We start from the raw sequence: 17,374 nt of genomic DNA, 5'->3' as shown, positions 1-17,374 counted from the left end.
AGAGGTTGAAGGGAGACAATATAGGGGCATATAAAATTGTGAAAGGTTAGCCAGAGAATGTTTCCTATGGTAGATGTGTCTAAAAGTAAATGGCATAAGTTTGAAGTGAGAGGCAGGAGTTAAAGAAGTTTATTTTATTGAAATACAGCATGGTAACAGGTCATGTGCTCATGTCACCCATGTGACCAATCAATCTACTAACCCATACATCTTTGGAACATGGGAAGATGAAAGCTCACACAGGTCAAAGGAAGAACATACAAACTCCTTACAGACAGTGGCAGATTTGACCCCAAGACGCTGGTGTTGTAATAGCATTGAGCTCACTGCTACACTAACCAGGTTAGTTTTACTTTCTTTTTGCACTCAGAATGTGGTTAGTCAGAGAAGGTGGTGAAGGCAGGAGCAACATTTGAGGCACCTGCACAGGTTCTTGAATGAGCAGGGCTTAGAGGAAAATGGAATTTATGCAAGTAAGTGGGCTTGGTGGTCAGCGTGAATTCGATGGGCCAAAGGGCCTATGCTGTTCAACTCTGAGCCTATGACTGGATAACAGACTGCTATTTCATAAATATTTGAAAAGATCATGAAGGCATGAAGACAAGCAGCCACATTCAAGTACTAAAAGACTTGTGTTTGTGTTAATGAAGTGTTGTCACGATTGCAAGGTTGGTGATGTCAACGTGTACAAGAAAAGTACCACCAGCACCAATATGATCTATAACTGAGCGAGGCTTTTTGGGGGCTGAATTTCAGTGTAGCATTTGGGAGAGGTGCTCTCTCTGTGCAATAAAGGTTTAATAGATCTCAAAGGTGATGTCAACTTGTCCTGAGAGAAAGCAGCAGTTATGCAAATGATGGACCAACATATCCTATAATGAAGTGAAACATGAAAGACTGCAGATCCTGAGATCATTGCACAAGCGCAGAGATGCTGGAGGAACTCAGCCAGCCTTACAGCGTCCTTAGGGTTAAAGATATATTACCAATGTTTCGGGGTTGAACCTTTCCTCAAGGTATGAGTGAAAAAAGATGTGTCTGAATTCAAGGCTGGGCAAAGAAAGAGGGAAGAATGGGAGGGGGAGGAGTGCAAAACCACAGACAAAGGGTGTTAATTGGATGTGATAAGTGGGAAACTGAGAATTGATTTTGGCTCTGTGAAAGGAGACAGAAAGGGGCAGAGCGAGAGGAATAGAGATGGGGAAGAAGATGGTGGGGGGGGGGTGTTTAAGGGAAAGCGGAGGTCAGGTTTTAATGCCATCTGGTTGGATGGTGCCCAGACAGAAGATTAGTTGTTCCTCCTCTGATTTGCTTCTTCTGCAAACACATCAACTCCTACAGCTACCCTGAGTACACGTCTTCACACTCTGTCCCCTATAAGGATTCCATTTCTCAATCCCTGTCTCCATCACATCTCCTCCTAGGATGAGGTCTTCCGTGCTAGATCATTCCTCATCATTCAATGTGGCATCCCTTCTACCACCAGCAACATTGCCCTCACCTTCATTTCCTCCATTACCCGCACATCTGCCTTGGCCCCCACGCGCAACAAGGACAGGATTCCCCTTGCCCTCACCTACTACCCAACAAGCCTCTGCATCCAACATATCCTTCTCTGTAATTTCCACCACCATTTCCTATGTTCCCTCTCCACCTCCACAGAGACCACTCCCTCCGTGACTCTGTCATTCACTCCCCCCTCCCCACCAATCATCCCCTTGGCACCTCCCTCTGTGACCATAGAAAATGCTCCATTTGTGCCCGTACTTCCTCCCTTACCGTCATCTGGGGCCCCAAGCACCCTCTCAAATGAAGCAACACTTCACATGAATCTGCAGAGGTCATCTACTGCATCTGTTATACTCCCGTTGTGGTCTCCTCTACAATGTAGAGACTGGCTACGTGCTGGGAGATCACTTTGCTGTACACCACGAGTCTGTCTGCTGCAATAGCATTGATCTCCCAGTGGCCACCCATTTCAATTCCCCACCCTATTCCCTCGCTGACATATCTGTCCATGGTCTCATGCACTGTCAGACTGAGACCACCCACAAATTGGAGGAATTGAGAAATAACACCTCATCTTCCATCTGGGCACCTTCCAACTGGATGGCATTAACATCCACCCACCCCCCCCCCCCCCCCCACCACCATCTTCTTTTCCATCTCCTTTCTTCTGGCTGTCTCCTCTCTCTCTCTCTCATTTCTCTTCCTCCCCGTCTCCTTTCATAGAGCCACAATCAATTCTCACCTTTTGTCTGTTGCCTATACTCCTCCCTCTCCCATTCTTTAATTCAGATGCCTGTCTTTTCTCACTCATACCTTAAGGAAGGGCTCAGGCCTGAAACGTCAGTGATAGTTTATTTCTTATGGATGCTACGGGACTGACTGAGTTCCTCCAGCATCTGTGTTTACTTTCCGCATGGGGAACTTTTCCCCAGAATGGAAACAAACATATGTTGCCATCTAGTGCTCACTCAGTAAAACTTCAACTCAATGAAAGGTTGTCAAACAGGAAATAATCAACACCAAAATTTCCTGAGCGAGACAATGGCAATTTACACTGAAGACTTTGAAGTCGCCAAATACATTATTTTTTTTCTAGGAATAATACAGTAAAAATTAGAAACTTACCCATTTCCTTAGTTTCCATTTTTATGCTTTATGATATCAGACTCCTGCATGAACCTCAACATGGTAAATGATTCTTCCTGTGCACTGTACCAACTGATTTCTCTCTCTCGATGTATGAAATCTCTATTGGTTTGCTCGCAAAACAACCTCAACCACTCAATCTTGGTATACGACAATAAACTCGAACTTGATGCTGTCTTGCTTATAAACTATTTGCAATTAATATTGAGTTTAATTCATTAAAGTATGCCAAGGTGCAACAATGCAGCAGGGCAAGTCAAAAACTGAGCTGTGTTGTAATTGAAGGCATTAGATAGGTGACCAAGAAATTACTTTAAAAAAAATGAAACCCTAAGAGGTACAGTACAGGGAGGAAATCCAGGTCTTGGTAGCTGTTGATATAGAATAGATGGTAATGCTGATATCCCAGACTGGAGAAGCAGAAAATGCAGTCATAAAGTCATCTACACTGCAATTCATCCTGGTATCACTAAGATACATCTGGAAATACCAACTCTAAAGATAACTTTATCTGGTGTAATGGCAATGCTACAGCTGGTGAAGACCTGTGGAGAGCAGGGACGAGAGACACATTGCTCCCTGGCATGGTCCAACTGCCCAGTCTGACTGTCATCAGCTCTGTGCAGGCTTTAAGCAGTCTGTTAAAGGAGCTGACGATGGTTTTATTTAAAAACCTGCAACCGCGGGGGTCAGAAACCAAGATGGCGGTGCTTATGATTGGCAGTAGCCACGAGGAGTTGAAGAGTCCAGGGTAGCTCCCCCTGCCCAGTTTGAGAAGCAGAGGAGACAATACACATGATGGTGACCATGGATGGCAGCGGACCCATGAGGAGTTCTGTGGCTGAGGAAGACACAGGCAGCAGGCTGAAGGTGACTCGACATGTGGAAACCAAGCAGGCTGCAGGACGCTGGAGACTGTGGTCAGTCACACCAGGCTGCAGACGACTGGAGATGCGAGAGGGTGCTAAAGGGATCCTAATCATGTCAGAGGTTCGGATGGATCTGGAGCTGAGTTGCCGATGGTTTGGACTGGAGTCTGTGGAGGCTGCAGGAGGAGACCCCATGGCTGCTCAGTGACTCTTGCTTCTTTTTCCATGACTGTAGGTGGCGCCCAGCATTTGCTGCTGATGGCAAATCTGTCTGCCTTAAGGAATACCAAAGGCTATTTTGTGTAATATTACACTATTTTATTACATGACAATAAAGGAATCTTGAATCACAGCTGTTACCCTCTAATGACTCTCAGAAGCAGGGTGTGGGGAGAGGGATAATGATCTGGCATTTGGTCCTCTTCAGGCGAAGGCAAAAAGACAGCTCAATGCTGCTCTTTTAAGTGATGAGCAAAGGTTCAGATAGCTGTGGGATGAACGCGATCTCAATCTCTCCAACCTCCCCAGATCACCACATGACTGCAGTCCTCCTCTTCCCTATCAACTGCCCTCAACTCCTTTCTTTGACCGAGCTTTTGGATCATCCTCACATGGCTTGGCATTGATGCCTTGGGATTAAACAAGAAAGTGCATGGATGCTGGGGTCGAGTTCAATGTGCAAACCTGCTGGAAAAACTCAGCATCCATAGGAAGTAAAGGATAGCCTGGCCTTTCGTCAGGTATGTCTGGGACTATGTAGGTAATGAAGTCCAAGCTCTTATTCACTTTAATTGAATGGTTCAGAAGTTGCTTCCAGCTCTATGTAATATGCTTGTCAATGTGAATAGCCCCATCCTTAAGGAAATTGCCTTGCAATTTGTCAGTTCTATATCATCCCTATGCATCTGATATTTGGAATGTGATACTGTTGGATAGCTAGTGGCCTATTTGGAATGTGATACTGTTGAATAGCTAGTGGCCACGGTGACCATTCATGCTTCCAACACAGATGGTGTTCATTCTGTTTGCCACCATCACTTCCAGTGTTGTTCATGCCCAGGTAACCTTGAGGCACTGACCATCAACATGCTTATGGATCTCTGCAAGTAGTGGACAGTGCAAGGAAAAACATGTATACCTCAGAACTGGTGGAACAACAGAACATTCCAGGATGTGGTTAGTTATTATTCGATGTAGATGAACATTGGCATTAAAAAAAAGGAAAATTCCATTTTCTTTCTAAAATCTAAATTTGTCTATTATTGACAGTAAACATCCAGACAGCAGATATCCATTCAAATTCTGAGACATCAGTGATAATGCACTTTTATAACCAAATTCAAATGTTTATTCACAAATATTTACAAAAACATTAGAAAATTTCCCCATAAAATCAACATAAATCGCATACATACAGAATCAAGTTTTAGAAATATTTAAATATATTCACAACCTGATTGACATGGAGGTTAGAGTGGTTACCATCTATTAAACATGGCAGGGCCCTCAGTGTTGTAGACACCAAAGACCAGAAAGGGTAACAGGCATTGTGTACACCAACCACTCTAATAAAAATGTCACTGTACAATTGTGCAAGTGTCAATTCAGTTCAACTCAAAAACAAATCCCGACACAATTTCCTGACTTCTCTTTGAACTCACATTGGTAATGTTTTAAATCTTTTAACCAAAGTTAATCATTTTTAAAAGGAAAAGACCGTAGTTGCTGGCAATTCCTGTCTTGTAAAGATCGTGAGGGACAAATAAAAGCCCCTTGATGCAGGCTTTATTGAAACATTCTCCTGCCTGAACAGCACAATAAAAAAATTTAAAGGTCACAAAAACATCTGCTAAAAAAATATATTTTTGAATGTTAAACCCATCTTATAGCTCTGAATATTTTGTAAGCACCAAATAGCTCAAATTTAATGCAAACCTTAGATTTAGGTTATAGTCTATTCTTACAGCATTGTTTTCAATTAGTTTTGTTTCTTTCAGATCAGTGTAGGTATTCATGGCACAATCGATCACCTTTCTATTGCTATTATGAGCAAGTGACAGTGGAATATCAAAACTTGCTTAAACAGTTCAATGACAAAAATCCTTCACAGAAAACTTTTGAAGGGACAAGGAGGAGATTTTGAACTGAAGGAAAACAACTCAGAATAGATGCTTTTGCAATTCTCACGTGTTAAACTATAAGCTTGCATTGGCACAACCAGTACTGCAATGAAAAGTGTAGACTTGACCATTATCATTTGGATCATAGGTACTGAACATTTCTCACTGGCCACATCTATTCAGAAATGCTGGTAGCTGATAAGTAAAAATATACAAAAGCGAGAACCAGAATGATGGTGATATTGCAAATCTAAAAAATGTGGGTAGTCCAAATCCAATTCAGCAGGAGTTATATTCAAGGACACAGAGTCACAGAAACCAGTAATACAGGTTATTTATCTACACCAGTTCTTGGAGAAAAAGTCATTCTTGAACAATCTTCTGTCTATAGACCACAAGCTGGTAAAACTGTTTAGAACCAGGAGAGCGAGTGCTATCCTTTAACTTCTCATCATCCCAACTGCAAACAATATTTGGTGGTCAGATGACAGAAACATTTGCCTTTTGGGTCTTGAGGTGAGATGGGATTAGTCCCTCTTTCTATTGGACGATGACATTCAAACAGGAAAACTAAAAGAGGCGGAGGGTAGATCAGCAATAAAATGTTCTTGGTAGACTAGATTGACGCATATTCCACCACCACTGCTGCACCTGACCAATACTGATGTTGGGTGCCCCGGATAGAGAGTGATGCCTCCCCGACAAGAAGATCTTTCAACTCGGACAACAATTATTAAAAAAAACTATTTAAAGGTAGTCTCCTTAGACTAATATTTGATTATATCTGGACATCATTAACTCAGTCACAGCATTATTACTTCAGCCGTCGGGGGTGTTGGTTCAAATTAGATGGAAACATTGGAATTTACACGACCTTTAATAGAAATAGCATAATACTGTTTATCTTTAAAATGTTATATATAGTGATGAGATTGTCATTCAGAATGGAAATTTCACCGACAATTCATTTGGTGAGTCTTATGCATAAAATGTACATGTCAGTATCTTCACTCAACATAATTCTGGAGAAATTCCCAGCTTTGATCAAGAAATATTTGCTGTGGCTATTGTATCTTCTATTTTCTGGGTCAATTGAGTTTTGTTTTGCTGTAGAACATGTGATACTCAAAGTATTATCATACAAAAACTCTATGTATAAAAGACAGCTTAAAAATTGCAGCTTAAACATTATTTCTGGTCCTTATTCTGTTCTCATTGGCAACATTTAAGCCTAATGACATCTTTCCTTGCTTCGAGAAAAGGTGCCCCAATATCTGGAAGGAAATTATTGCAAGCATTCTGACCCTTATTATCTGTGCATGTTTAAAGGAGAAAAGCCCAAAGGTGTGTTGGGTTCTAGAGGGGTGCCACACTGGAAACTGTGTTTGAAGAGAGATTAAGGTTTTGTCCAAGATACAGCCCTTAAAGAAGTGCAAATTGTTCGAGGTGGATGTTATAGAAACAAGGCCAGTAAAGGCTCCGCTCGCCATCAGGCAAGACAAGACAGACACATAACAGAAGACCATAAGCAGAGGACCAAAAGCTACACAAAGCCAGCCTGAAGCAGGTGAATAAAAACTAAGAATGGATGTAAAATGAGGATTGTAATCATTTTTAAGAACAAAGCCAAAGAGGGTATTCTGGTTCAATTGTCCAAAGGGAGCAATCAATGTTAGTAGAGACTATTAATCCTAAGGACATGAATGTTGTGAAATTCTGCAAAGGGGTGTTACAGGTTTAAAGTTATCAAATTCATATGAATGTAGTTGAGAAACAATTTCCACTGGCAGGGGTTCTAATAATCAGAAGGTACAGATTTTAAGATTCAGTGGGAATTGGGGGGGAAGGGGTGTTGCACCTGGAACATGATTCCAGATGCACTTTCAAAAGACAATGAAGGGAACATTGAACTCAGCCACTAGGAAAGGCCAGGAAGCAAGTCTAATTGGAGAGTTCTTCCAAAATGTTGGCAGAGTCACAATGACCTAAACAGTCTCTTTCTATGCAATGTCAAAACAATATTTTATCAGTGAGCATGAGGCAAGTTTTTCACCTCGTAGTGACCATTTTAGAAAAGGTTTGCTTTTCTTCTTTGTCACTTTCTTTTAGATTAGTAGGCATGCAAAGCTAGTTACTGATTCACTGTCAGATGTTTTATATGAATTTCAACCCCTCCCCCCCTTCAAATTCATGAGAGGAATAGATCAGGTGAAAGTCTTATGGCCAGAGTAGCGGAATTGGTAACCAGCGAACATAGATTGGGCGGGGAGGGGGTGGGGGGGAGGGAAGCAATTTAATAGGATTCTGAGGGTATTCCTCCACCTCCCCACCAGAGTGGAGGGATTATGGAATAAGTTGTCTGAGTTGGTTGAGGCAGGTACTATTGCAATGTTTCAGAAACATTGGACAGATACAGGGAGAGAATGGGCTTAGAATGGGCCAAGGTTACGCAGGTGGGGCTAGTCTGGGTGGGAGATTTTGGCCAGTGTGGGCAAGTTGGGTCAAAGGCCTTTTTCCACTATGATTCATAGGCCACCCAAATCCCAGTACATGTCACCTTGGGACTTGAAATTCCTGAGTGTAATTCAGTTAACATTAAAAGCTAAAGGTTCCTTCAATGTCACGAAAAACTACATTTAGAATGCAACATACATGAAATTCTTTAACCTTTGTCCACTTAAAGCCAGACAGAGTTGCTACCTTGTCCAGCACCCCTCACAGCACCTGGTGATCCTAGGCGGTCTCCCCTCCAAGTACCGACTAGTCCTTTACTTGCTTAGCTTCCGAGATCAGACCATCCCAGGCGTATTCAAGCTATTAGGTGCATTAGAAAAGGGTTCCTCCTGTTCCATCTTTTATTACAAATTACTATCTTCCCAATGGCCATATGAGATAAAGTTCAGGTCAAGAGGCTAGAGGATTAAGATTTGAGGAAGGGCAAGAAAATTACTCTCATGGAAGGATGGGGTGAGAGGTACGCATGCAACAAAGAAGCTGCTTTAAATGCAGGGGGTGACGAGGGACGAGTTTTAGGTTTTATTAACAAGTTGATTACCAATAGGACCTTTGGTAATCTTTTGATATCTACAATATTAATGCCCGATTTTGCAGATTTGAGAATGGTGTAATTTACAGTTAAACAGACTGAGTGGCAGCTCCTCAGCTTATTTGTCAGTTTAACAAGGCAAAATTTCTTTTTTTAGGAGCTCACATAACCTCACCTCAAACTACCATCAACAGATAAATAGTCATTGCAATGGAATTAATGCCAAATTTTAGTACAGTAAAATTAAGTTTACAGGAAAGCCTTATCCATATGCAACAGGAACAAAATGTCACTATTTCACTTCAGGAAAAATGCATTTTAAATGGTAAATTTTATTACATTGGTTCCATCAGTCAAGATGCATTTTGTTTTAGTTGATTCCAAGTTTCCCAGCAAGACTCAATGGAACCATAAACTTTCTCTCGCACTTGCTCATTTACCCAACAGGTAGCTTATATTGGTACACAAAGCAGTCAAGAGTTCTAAAATGAATGGGCGGCTCAGTTAGCGCAATGCTGTTAGAGCATCAGCAACTTGGGTTCAAATCCGGCGCTGTCCGTAAGGAGTTAGTGTCTACAAGGATTTCCTCCGGGTGGTCCAGTTTCCTCCCACCCTTCTAAACACACTGGGGTTGTAGGTTAATTGGGTGGGATGGGCCCGTGGGCCGAAAAGGCCCGTTACCGTGCTGTATGTCTAAATAAATAAAATAAATAAAGGGAAATGCAGGAGTGAGTGTACGTGAAAAAAATGTCTAAATTGACTTGATTCACAAATACCTGTGTAGAAGATTAAACTAGTTGCTGCTATTACATTTTTTAATTAAATTACTAATTTTTTTTAATTAGTGGGGATTGAAACTGTAGATTAAATGTATTAATGAAGAATCTCTGGTTTGCATATTTTGTTCAAAAGCAATAAAACTGGGTGATAGGTTTACTGTCACAAACTTCAACTTTTGTAGCACTGAGCTAATTTCTTTATGTACAATGTTGATGAATAGAAGCTTTCCTGAATTTTTAATCACAACATTTCAAGGCTAAACACAGCCCAAAATATTTGTTACCCTTTACTTCCTATCGATGCTGAGTTTCCTGCACTTTTGTGTATTTTGCTACAATCCCAGCATCTGCAGACTTCCCTGCTGTAATCCTAGTCTAGCATTCAAAGCATCAAATCCAATGCTTTTATTCGTACTGAATTCCTCCAACACTTTGTTTGGTTTTAAGTTGTGTTGGAACACTGCAGAAACTAGTAATCAGTGCCACACGTCTTCCCCATATCAAGAAGTACAGTTGCTGCTCCAACAGAGGTGAAGAAAGAACACACTAATTTATTATGCACTCTGCTCCAAGGAATTAGGTGTACAAGGTACCACATATATCCCAAAATTAGGAACACCCAATCAGAGCCAGGCTCAAGTGGTCGTACCTCCTGGCATTGCTGCATGCACTGCCTCAAATTGTAAAGTAACAGTGAGCCATGCTGATAAAAGCTGATGTTTATAGATAGTTGTGACTACAAAAGGCATTTTAACTTAAATGTTAAATGATCAGTCAGACAAATTTCAACCAGGTTCCTGTAGAGAGTGGGGGGGGGGGGGGGGGGTGGGGGGGGGAGGAAGAGGGCTACTTCCCATTAAAACACAGAATATATTAAATATATATTACAACAAGGCAAGCTAAAATACATGTATATGGAAATTAACTAGATATTTTTTATTTAAATATTTTATACAACATGCAAAATTAGGCCTTCATCCATGAAATAAACACCACATGACCCATTGCTTCTCCTTTGCCTAATAATGGGGAGCACCTGGGGGAAATGGAGGGTGTCAAATTATCCACTTTACTCAGGCAAATTTGATTTGGTTGGCATAATTCTTGAAGGGATTTACCCCACTGAGAAAGGGATTGTAATAAATCGGGGAATCAAAGAAAATATGGAACCCTCAGTTCAATATCTATTCTTGCTCCTGTATTGATAAGCAAAGAGCCAACCTGTAGGTGGAACAAAACTACAAACCTGTTCCTTGCTCCAAACATCAAACCCAACTAATATTGTTGCTGAAACAATCCAATTTCCCTCTTCACCTATTTACACTTTAATCATTCAGACCTACAAATGATTTGAACCATTAAAGTGCAACATACATCAGGAATACAAGGTGTTAATCAGTCTGCAATTTCTAGGTCTTTGCTACCAGCATGGGGGTACTTTGGTACATTGTTGAAGTTGGGAGCCAGTAACCTGGCGCTGACACCCATGACAATCCCTCACACACATCCCTACAGCCCAGTGATCTTTCCATCACCAGAACCACACAGCATCTTGTACATTTGGAAGGATCTGCTGCTTTCGGAAGGACTCCTGGGCTGCACCGACTGCAAGATGGCTCCTACAGCTGGGAGGAGGAGCAGAGTCTAGCAGCTGGTTTTACACGGCCGAGCTGCCGTCGTGGCCGAGGATGTGGCTTATGTTGTGTGCCGATCTATTGGAGTGCTGCTTGGAAACTTCGTTGAGGGCGGGGTTGGTTAAAGGCAACAAAGGTGACATGGGCATCCCCGGTGTGTCAGCCGTCAGGGGCGCGGCGGCGATCTCGGGGAATAGGGCAGTCAGGTTGAAGTTAGACAGGTGCGGCGTGATGCTGGAGCTGTTGGCCATGGGCCTTGTCGGGATATCGGGGAGGAGGGGGAAACTGGGCTGTGGGAAGCCAACTGGCCGGGGCGGCGAAAGGATGGAGCCGAAAGGGTTGCTGGCTTTCTCCGTGCTGGGGCTGGTGAAGATCTGATTGGAGAAGTAGGGAATGGAGAGGTCATTGGAGAGGTTGGGGTGAGCCGGCGAGTAGGGCGGGTAGAAGGAAGGCAGCGGGTTCTGCGGCTCCACGGGGAGGAGGGTGGGCGTCCGGTTTGTGCCCGGCTGCGTTACCGGAGGGATGAAGGGGGTGTTAGCGTTGAGGGGCGGGTTCATGGTTCCCTCGGCGATGAAGGGAAAGCCAAAGCTCTGGGACAGCGAGTGCTGCTCGGTGGGGAGGTTCTCGTTCGGCACTTGCTGGCTGTCGGCGCCGAAGCGCACGATGCTGGAGGTGCGAGTGGTGCTGACTTGCTGCCTGGCGAGGATCATCCCACCGCCCGTGGACAGCGGCAGCTGCAGGCTGCGCTCCGACGCCTCGACGCTGCGGTGGCTCCCCGAGCGCGCCCGCTCACTCTGACGAAGCTTGCTAGGCTGGGTCGGGTGCCGGGCTCTCTGGCCAACCGTGGAACTGTGCTGCAGGGTGTGACCACGCTCGGCACCGTGCGCCAGCACCGGCCTCACCCCTCCGTGCATGTTAGAGATGTGCGAATTACCGTGACACTTGTTGCCTTGGCTCTCGTTCATCCTCAGCGGGGCTTTCTGTGCCGCCGCCACGTTGGGGCTGCCGTTTCTGCTCTGGATGTCGGGCACCGAGGACGGGTTGGGGTAGGAGATGCTTCTGGGTCCGAGCGCGCCCAGGCTCAGCTCACAGTTGTCCCGACTCTGCACCTCGCCGTCCCGTCGGATATGCACTGCTTCTCTGACCGGCGCGCAGGGGTATTCAATGCTGGCGCCCGGCGCGCATTGCGAGCTCCTGGCGTGCTCCGGCCCCGGCCTCTGTCCACCGCCCAGTTGCTCGCCCAGTGGAGGGGGCAGGAGGCTTTGCATAAAAGTCTGGTGGCAAGAGCCCTCATTGTCTCTCAGCGACGCGCCGCCCGCCGTCGACATCCCTTGCATGGGGAGGTAAGGCAGACGAGCCTGTCGGTCTACGCCGGCGCCCTGAGCAAACCTGAAGCCGTGGCCTTGGATTCCCCTGTGAGTCATCTCGCTGCCCCGGGAGGACTGCACATCAAAGTTACCGACTGGCGGTGCGGACACGCCGGCCTTAAATGGAGGGCAGTCAGGCAATGCTGACACGTCAGTAGTCATGCAGTGGTCAAGCGGGAGCTTGGGCTGCAGGCCATGCACGGACAAAGGTTTGTTCATGGATAAGTCGAGGTAAGTCCGCAGCTCAGACTGCTCCAGACTGGCCCTCGGGCTCTGCAAGGCCATGCGGGACTCCGCGCTGGACGACTTCCCGATGAGCGCTTCTGCCGAGTAGCTGGAAATGCGGTTCCTCTCCTGGCGGTGGGGAGCGCATTGCATGTCGGAGGGTCGCGACACTGAGCTGGCTTTGGAAACCATCTGTTGCTCCAGCGATCTGGAGGTCAGCAACCTCTGGATGCGAGCGTGTCCGCCCATCTGCTCCGAGGATACGCCGGGCCCCTGGCCGCTCCTCCCGTTGTCCTGGTGTAGGAGATCCGGGCCGTGGAGACCTTGCGTTAGGTGGTTCCTGCCGGCCGCCGAGCTCTCGCACCTCTTCTCTGGGTGCACATTGCCGAAGTGCGGGTGCGGGAGAGGCTGCTGCTGCAGCAGCTGCTGGCCGCCTTTGTGGCGGGCCTGCCCGCCGCCCGCCGGGTGTTGCTTGTGTTGTAGGGGTAGCGAGGGCGCCTGGCCTGCACGCACCAAGCCTCGCTTCTTCTGCAGTTGCGCATCTTGCTGGGCGGTGCGGGACTGTGGCGCTCCCGGACCCTGGGCTGGCGCCGGGCCCTCCACGTGGGGCATCTGGTGCTGCAGCTGGCGTTCGCGGAGCTGACCCTGGGGGTGTTTGTAGTAGGAGTGTCCGTGTGCCAGCGGGACGCCATTGGTCTGCGCCATCCCATGCTGCTGCATTAATGGTGTCGCCGGCTCCTGGAAGCGCGTTGGGCCGCCGCAATGAGCTTCGGCTACTCTCAGTGTGTCCACGGGGCCGGGCCCCAGGAAGTTGGCTGGCGCGAACAAGGCGCCCAGGCTTTCGCTATGGCCTGCGCTGGCTGCCGGCGCCAAGGAACTGGAAGACGTGAATGGCCGGTCGCGCTCGCACTGATGGTCGGGCAAGGTACTGGCCACGGCCGGCTTCCCATCAAGGCACTGCTTCTGCCTCTTGGCGGTGGAGATCAAGTGGTCGGCCGGCCCGTTGCGCTTCGTGGCATCCTTGCGAACGTCGGAGTTCGGCTTCAAAGTGAGGCCATTCTGCGGCTCAACCATAGTGGGGAAGTCACCCGACAGACCGGCCTGCTCCTGGAATGTAGTCGATGCGCTCGGTAGGTCGGCCGCAAGCTGGCAACCGTGACCCTGGTTGATCACCGCTGGGGTGGTTGTAGGAAGAGGGGGGCACACCAGCGTCGCGCTGGTCCGTTCGCGGGCGCTGCTCCGGCCGCTCACTGTCGCCAGCCCCTGATCTGGGGCAAGATTGGTCACCGCCTCCTGCACGTTCGCACTGCCGCCTTCCACTCCGGGGCCGGTGTCTGGTTGCAGACTCGGACACGGCTCCTTTTCCCCGCACGGTGTCTTCTGGTATTTGGTTCCAGCGTCGCATCCCGCCGTCTCCGGACTTGCGCCCTTGCCCGGGCTCTCCTGCTCGAAAATGGCCCTGGCAGCGAGGGCCACGATGTCGCCGTGCTCAGTCAGCCCGCAGGCGTTGAAGGCGCCGTCTTGCCGCGTACTGTCTGGCAACAGAGAGGCCACCGAGAAGCCGCGACTACTGGCCGAGCTGGTGGACATGGGTGACTCGGTCTGTCGCTGGGCACTGAGAGGGGTTGCCTCGGGCTCCGGGGGGCACAGCTCGGACTCTCCGCTGCTCGGTCTGGCCTCCGGTTGTGACTGGCCGGGCGATTCCGGGAGCACGGCCGTCCCCTGACCGCCTGTCTTTCCCTCCGTCCACTTGCTGGCTTCGGCGCATACCTGACGCTGAGCCGCTGCCAGAGATTCCAACTGTTGGGAGACGCGGGGGATGCCAGGAGTAGCACAGGGAGCGGGTTCCTCCGGCAAACCCTCCGAGACGCTGTCCTTACCCGTCTCCGCCTCTCCTGGTCCTTGCGGGACTGCGATCGGAATGCTCGCCTCGTCTCCGACCAGGTTCACCCGTGGCAAGGAAGCCGTCGATGCTGCGGATGGCGCCGGCGTTTCGTTCGCTTCTGCCAGAGATTCTGGGCAGAGCGGTGCCGCTTCGGAGGCAGGCGGAGCTGGCGCCCCGGCAGGGAGTTTGGGGGCTGTTTTTTCAGGTGACTCGGTAGCAGTGGTCACTGCGGACGGCAGCTGGGACAAGGACGAGTGCTGAGATGCCAACAGCCCATCTGCTGGAGACACCTGCTCAGCTGACAGCAACTGGTATGGACTGCCCTGATTAGTTCTGGCCGAGTGGCTGCAAGTGGTGGCTGACCGTGGTTTGTGTCCTGGCCCAGTGGCCTTCCTGGATAGCCCTTGCTTTGAAGACAGCTTCTTCTGTGTTTTCTTGGGTTTGGGGGTGAGTGGAGCCAGGTGGGGAGGTTTGAGCGGTAACAGGTTGCTTGTATGGCTGGCGCAAGACTGGCCGGTGCAGTTAGGGCTGCTAACTGTGGTGGATGGGGTGCGGATAACCTGGCCACTGGAGGTCGAGGGACTGGTCGTCTGGGAACATTCCAGGGGCAAAGCTCTGGGTACTGCCATCTTGGAGACACTCTGACTGAGGCTGGTGAGGGCACCAAATGTATTGAGGGCCACATTAGTATTGGGATCTGCACTGGTAGTGGGCTGGATAATGTGCATGCCTCCGCCTTGCTTCACTGGCTGAAGGGCGAAGAGCTGGCCATTGACTGAGATGGTCTGCTGTTGATGGGTGGCAGTCTGCCAGCTGGAGACAGGCGGAGGCACAGGCCGAGGCAGGATGTGCACCAGGTGCTTCCCTCCCACCATCTGAGCACTGGGTACCACACTGCATGCCCCCTGACCGGCGTCCAGGGTGGGGGCAGCCCTGCTGCTGGCTTGAGCAGAGACCACAGAGACTGCGTTCTGACTGGCCGCCTGTATGATGACGATCTGCTGCCCTTGTGCCTGACTGTTCACGGCCCCTCTCACCACCCCCGAGGAGCTGGGATTAGCTGGCTGCAGGATAATCAGCTTCTGGCTGTTTGGGGAAGAAGGGTCAGCTGTCCCTGAGGGATGACCCATTTGAATCACCTGTAAGGGGGGGATCAGAGATACCACCTTGGCAGCAGGTGGTGCTGGGACACATGGCTGGGCTAGAATGGGCTGCAGGGGGTGAGGATGTGTGGAGGTCTGGAGACCAACAGGCAGCTGTTGGCTGAGCTGCCTGTAGGCAGAGCAGGGCACCCTAGAAGCCGAAGGAACGGCAGCCAGATGATTAACTGGCTGTCCAGCATCGGAAGTGGACAAGCTGTTTCTGGAGTTGACGTTTTCACTGAGCATGGTGGGCAAAACACTGCAGCTCACCTGGCTAACAGGATGCACAGTGTTGCCTGCCAACTGCAACGTAGTCCATGTGGTCCGTGTGTTACCTGCGAATGTCATGCATGTAAGAGCACCGAGGTTACTCAAGTCAGATGAACAAGCTTTGGTGGACAGCGGGCAGGGCACAGTCCACGAGCTGGCCGCAGGACCAGACAACATCAGGCTGCTGTTATACATCGTTCCAGCTTCGAAGGTTGGTGGCAAACTGCGTGCCAACATGGGCAGATTTTGGCAAGCGCTTACCGCCATCACGTTCTGCAGGCTTTGGGAAGTTGGGCACCTTGCTGACTTCGACTCAGAACTCTGGCTGCTGGTTATTTCCTGTGTCATCCCACTGGGACACTCCATGCCTGTGCACATCGTCCCCATCTGCTGCAGGTGCAATGGCAAAGCAAGGCAAGTGCTTGAAGAAACTCCAGGAACATTGGGCATAGGACATCCACCAGCAGCTTCAGAGATGCTCTGTCTGATTCTGGCTTGGGAACATTCCATCACAATTTGTGCAGAGGTGCTTGTGGGACAGGCTGCAGGAGTTGATGCACAGCTGCTCAGGGGACACTGAAGAAGAACTGGACCAGAGCTGTTGATGGAGACATTCAGCATACTTTGTACCGTGCTCATGGTGGTGGTGGTGCATGAAGTAGGGTTCAAAGATGTTTCAGCTGCAGGGAGGCATTCAGGAATTTCCTGCTGAGATATCGGTGTCTGAAGAGGAACCCCATTTGCCACTGGGCCGATATCAGGCAGTGCCATTGGCATCATTATATCAAGACATGTTTCTTGAGCAGTATTCTTCAGGGTATTCAGAATTAGCTCTGGTGAACGCTGTACTGTGGCCTGCTGGCAATTCCCATTCAGTTGGTTTCCATTTGTGTACATGAGTACATCATCCTGTGTTTGGTTGGGAGAAATCATGGTGACTTTGGTACTCTTAAATTTCCTCTTCCAGTGAATCGTAGGGTCATCGTGCAGGCAGATATCATTAGCTTTTAGTAATTCCATAAAGCGATCATTTTCTTTCTGTAGATCATCCAACTGCCTTCGTAGACGGACGATTTCTTCCCCTGCAGAACAAGACAAATAAATCAGCCCTACAACTACTTGAGCATCTGTGTGGCTCCAATGATACCAATAAGGTGAAGGACTAGTGATGGTTTCCAGGCCACAACAAGCAATGATATGCTGCCAAAAATTGGTATAATTCTTCTCAATATAATCAATATAAGATAGAACAAAGGCAATGAAGAGAGAAAAGTTATTCAGAGGCAGTAAATTTTTTACGGTGATTGCTGAGAAGTTTTACCTAGGTTGTATGAGCTCTCATCTTTTATAAATAGCAATGAAAATCATTGCACAATAATTAT

The 17,374-nt window shown here is 48.1% G+C and overlaps 1 protein-coding gene across 2 annotated transcripts in view; it reads right to left on the bottom strand.

Annotated features, from left to right (window-relative positions):
* Window positions 1-4,849: 4,849 nt before the first annotated feature.
* LOC138739055 (basic helix-loop-helix domain-containing protein USF3) overlaps window positions 4,850-17,374 on the bottom strand; it is a 31,032-nt gene continuing 18,507 nt past the window's right edge. For both annotated transcript variants that reach the window (XM_069890461.1, XM_069890462.1), the window contains exon 6: window positions 4,850-17,074. In XM_069890461.1, the coding sequence (XP_069746562.1) occupies window positions 11,127-17,074 (5,948 nt within the window). In that variant the 3' untranslated portion in view covers window positions 4,850-11,126. The remainder of the gene's footprint in view (window positions 17,075-17,374) is intronic.

This window comes from Narcine bancroftii, chromosome 7 (genome assembly GCF_036971445.1).
Source record: "Narcine bancroftii isolate sNarBan1 chromosome 7, sNarBan1.hap1, whole genome shotgun sequence".
Taxonomy (NCBI): domain Eukaryota; kingdom Metazoa; phylum Chordata; class Chondrichthyes; order Torpediniformes; family Narcinidae; genus Narcine; species Narcine bancroftii.
Note: the sequence above shows the minus strand (reverse complement) of the source record. Positions and strands in the feature narration are given on the sequence as shown.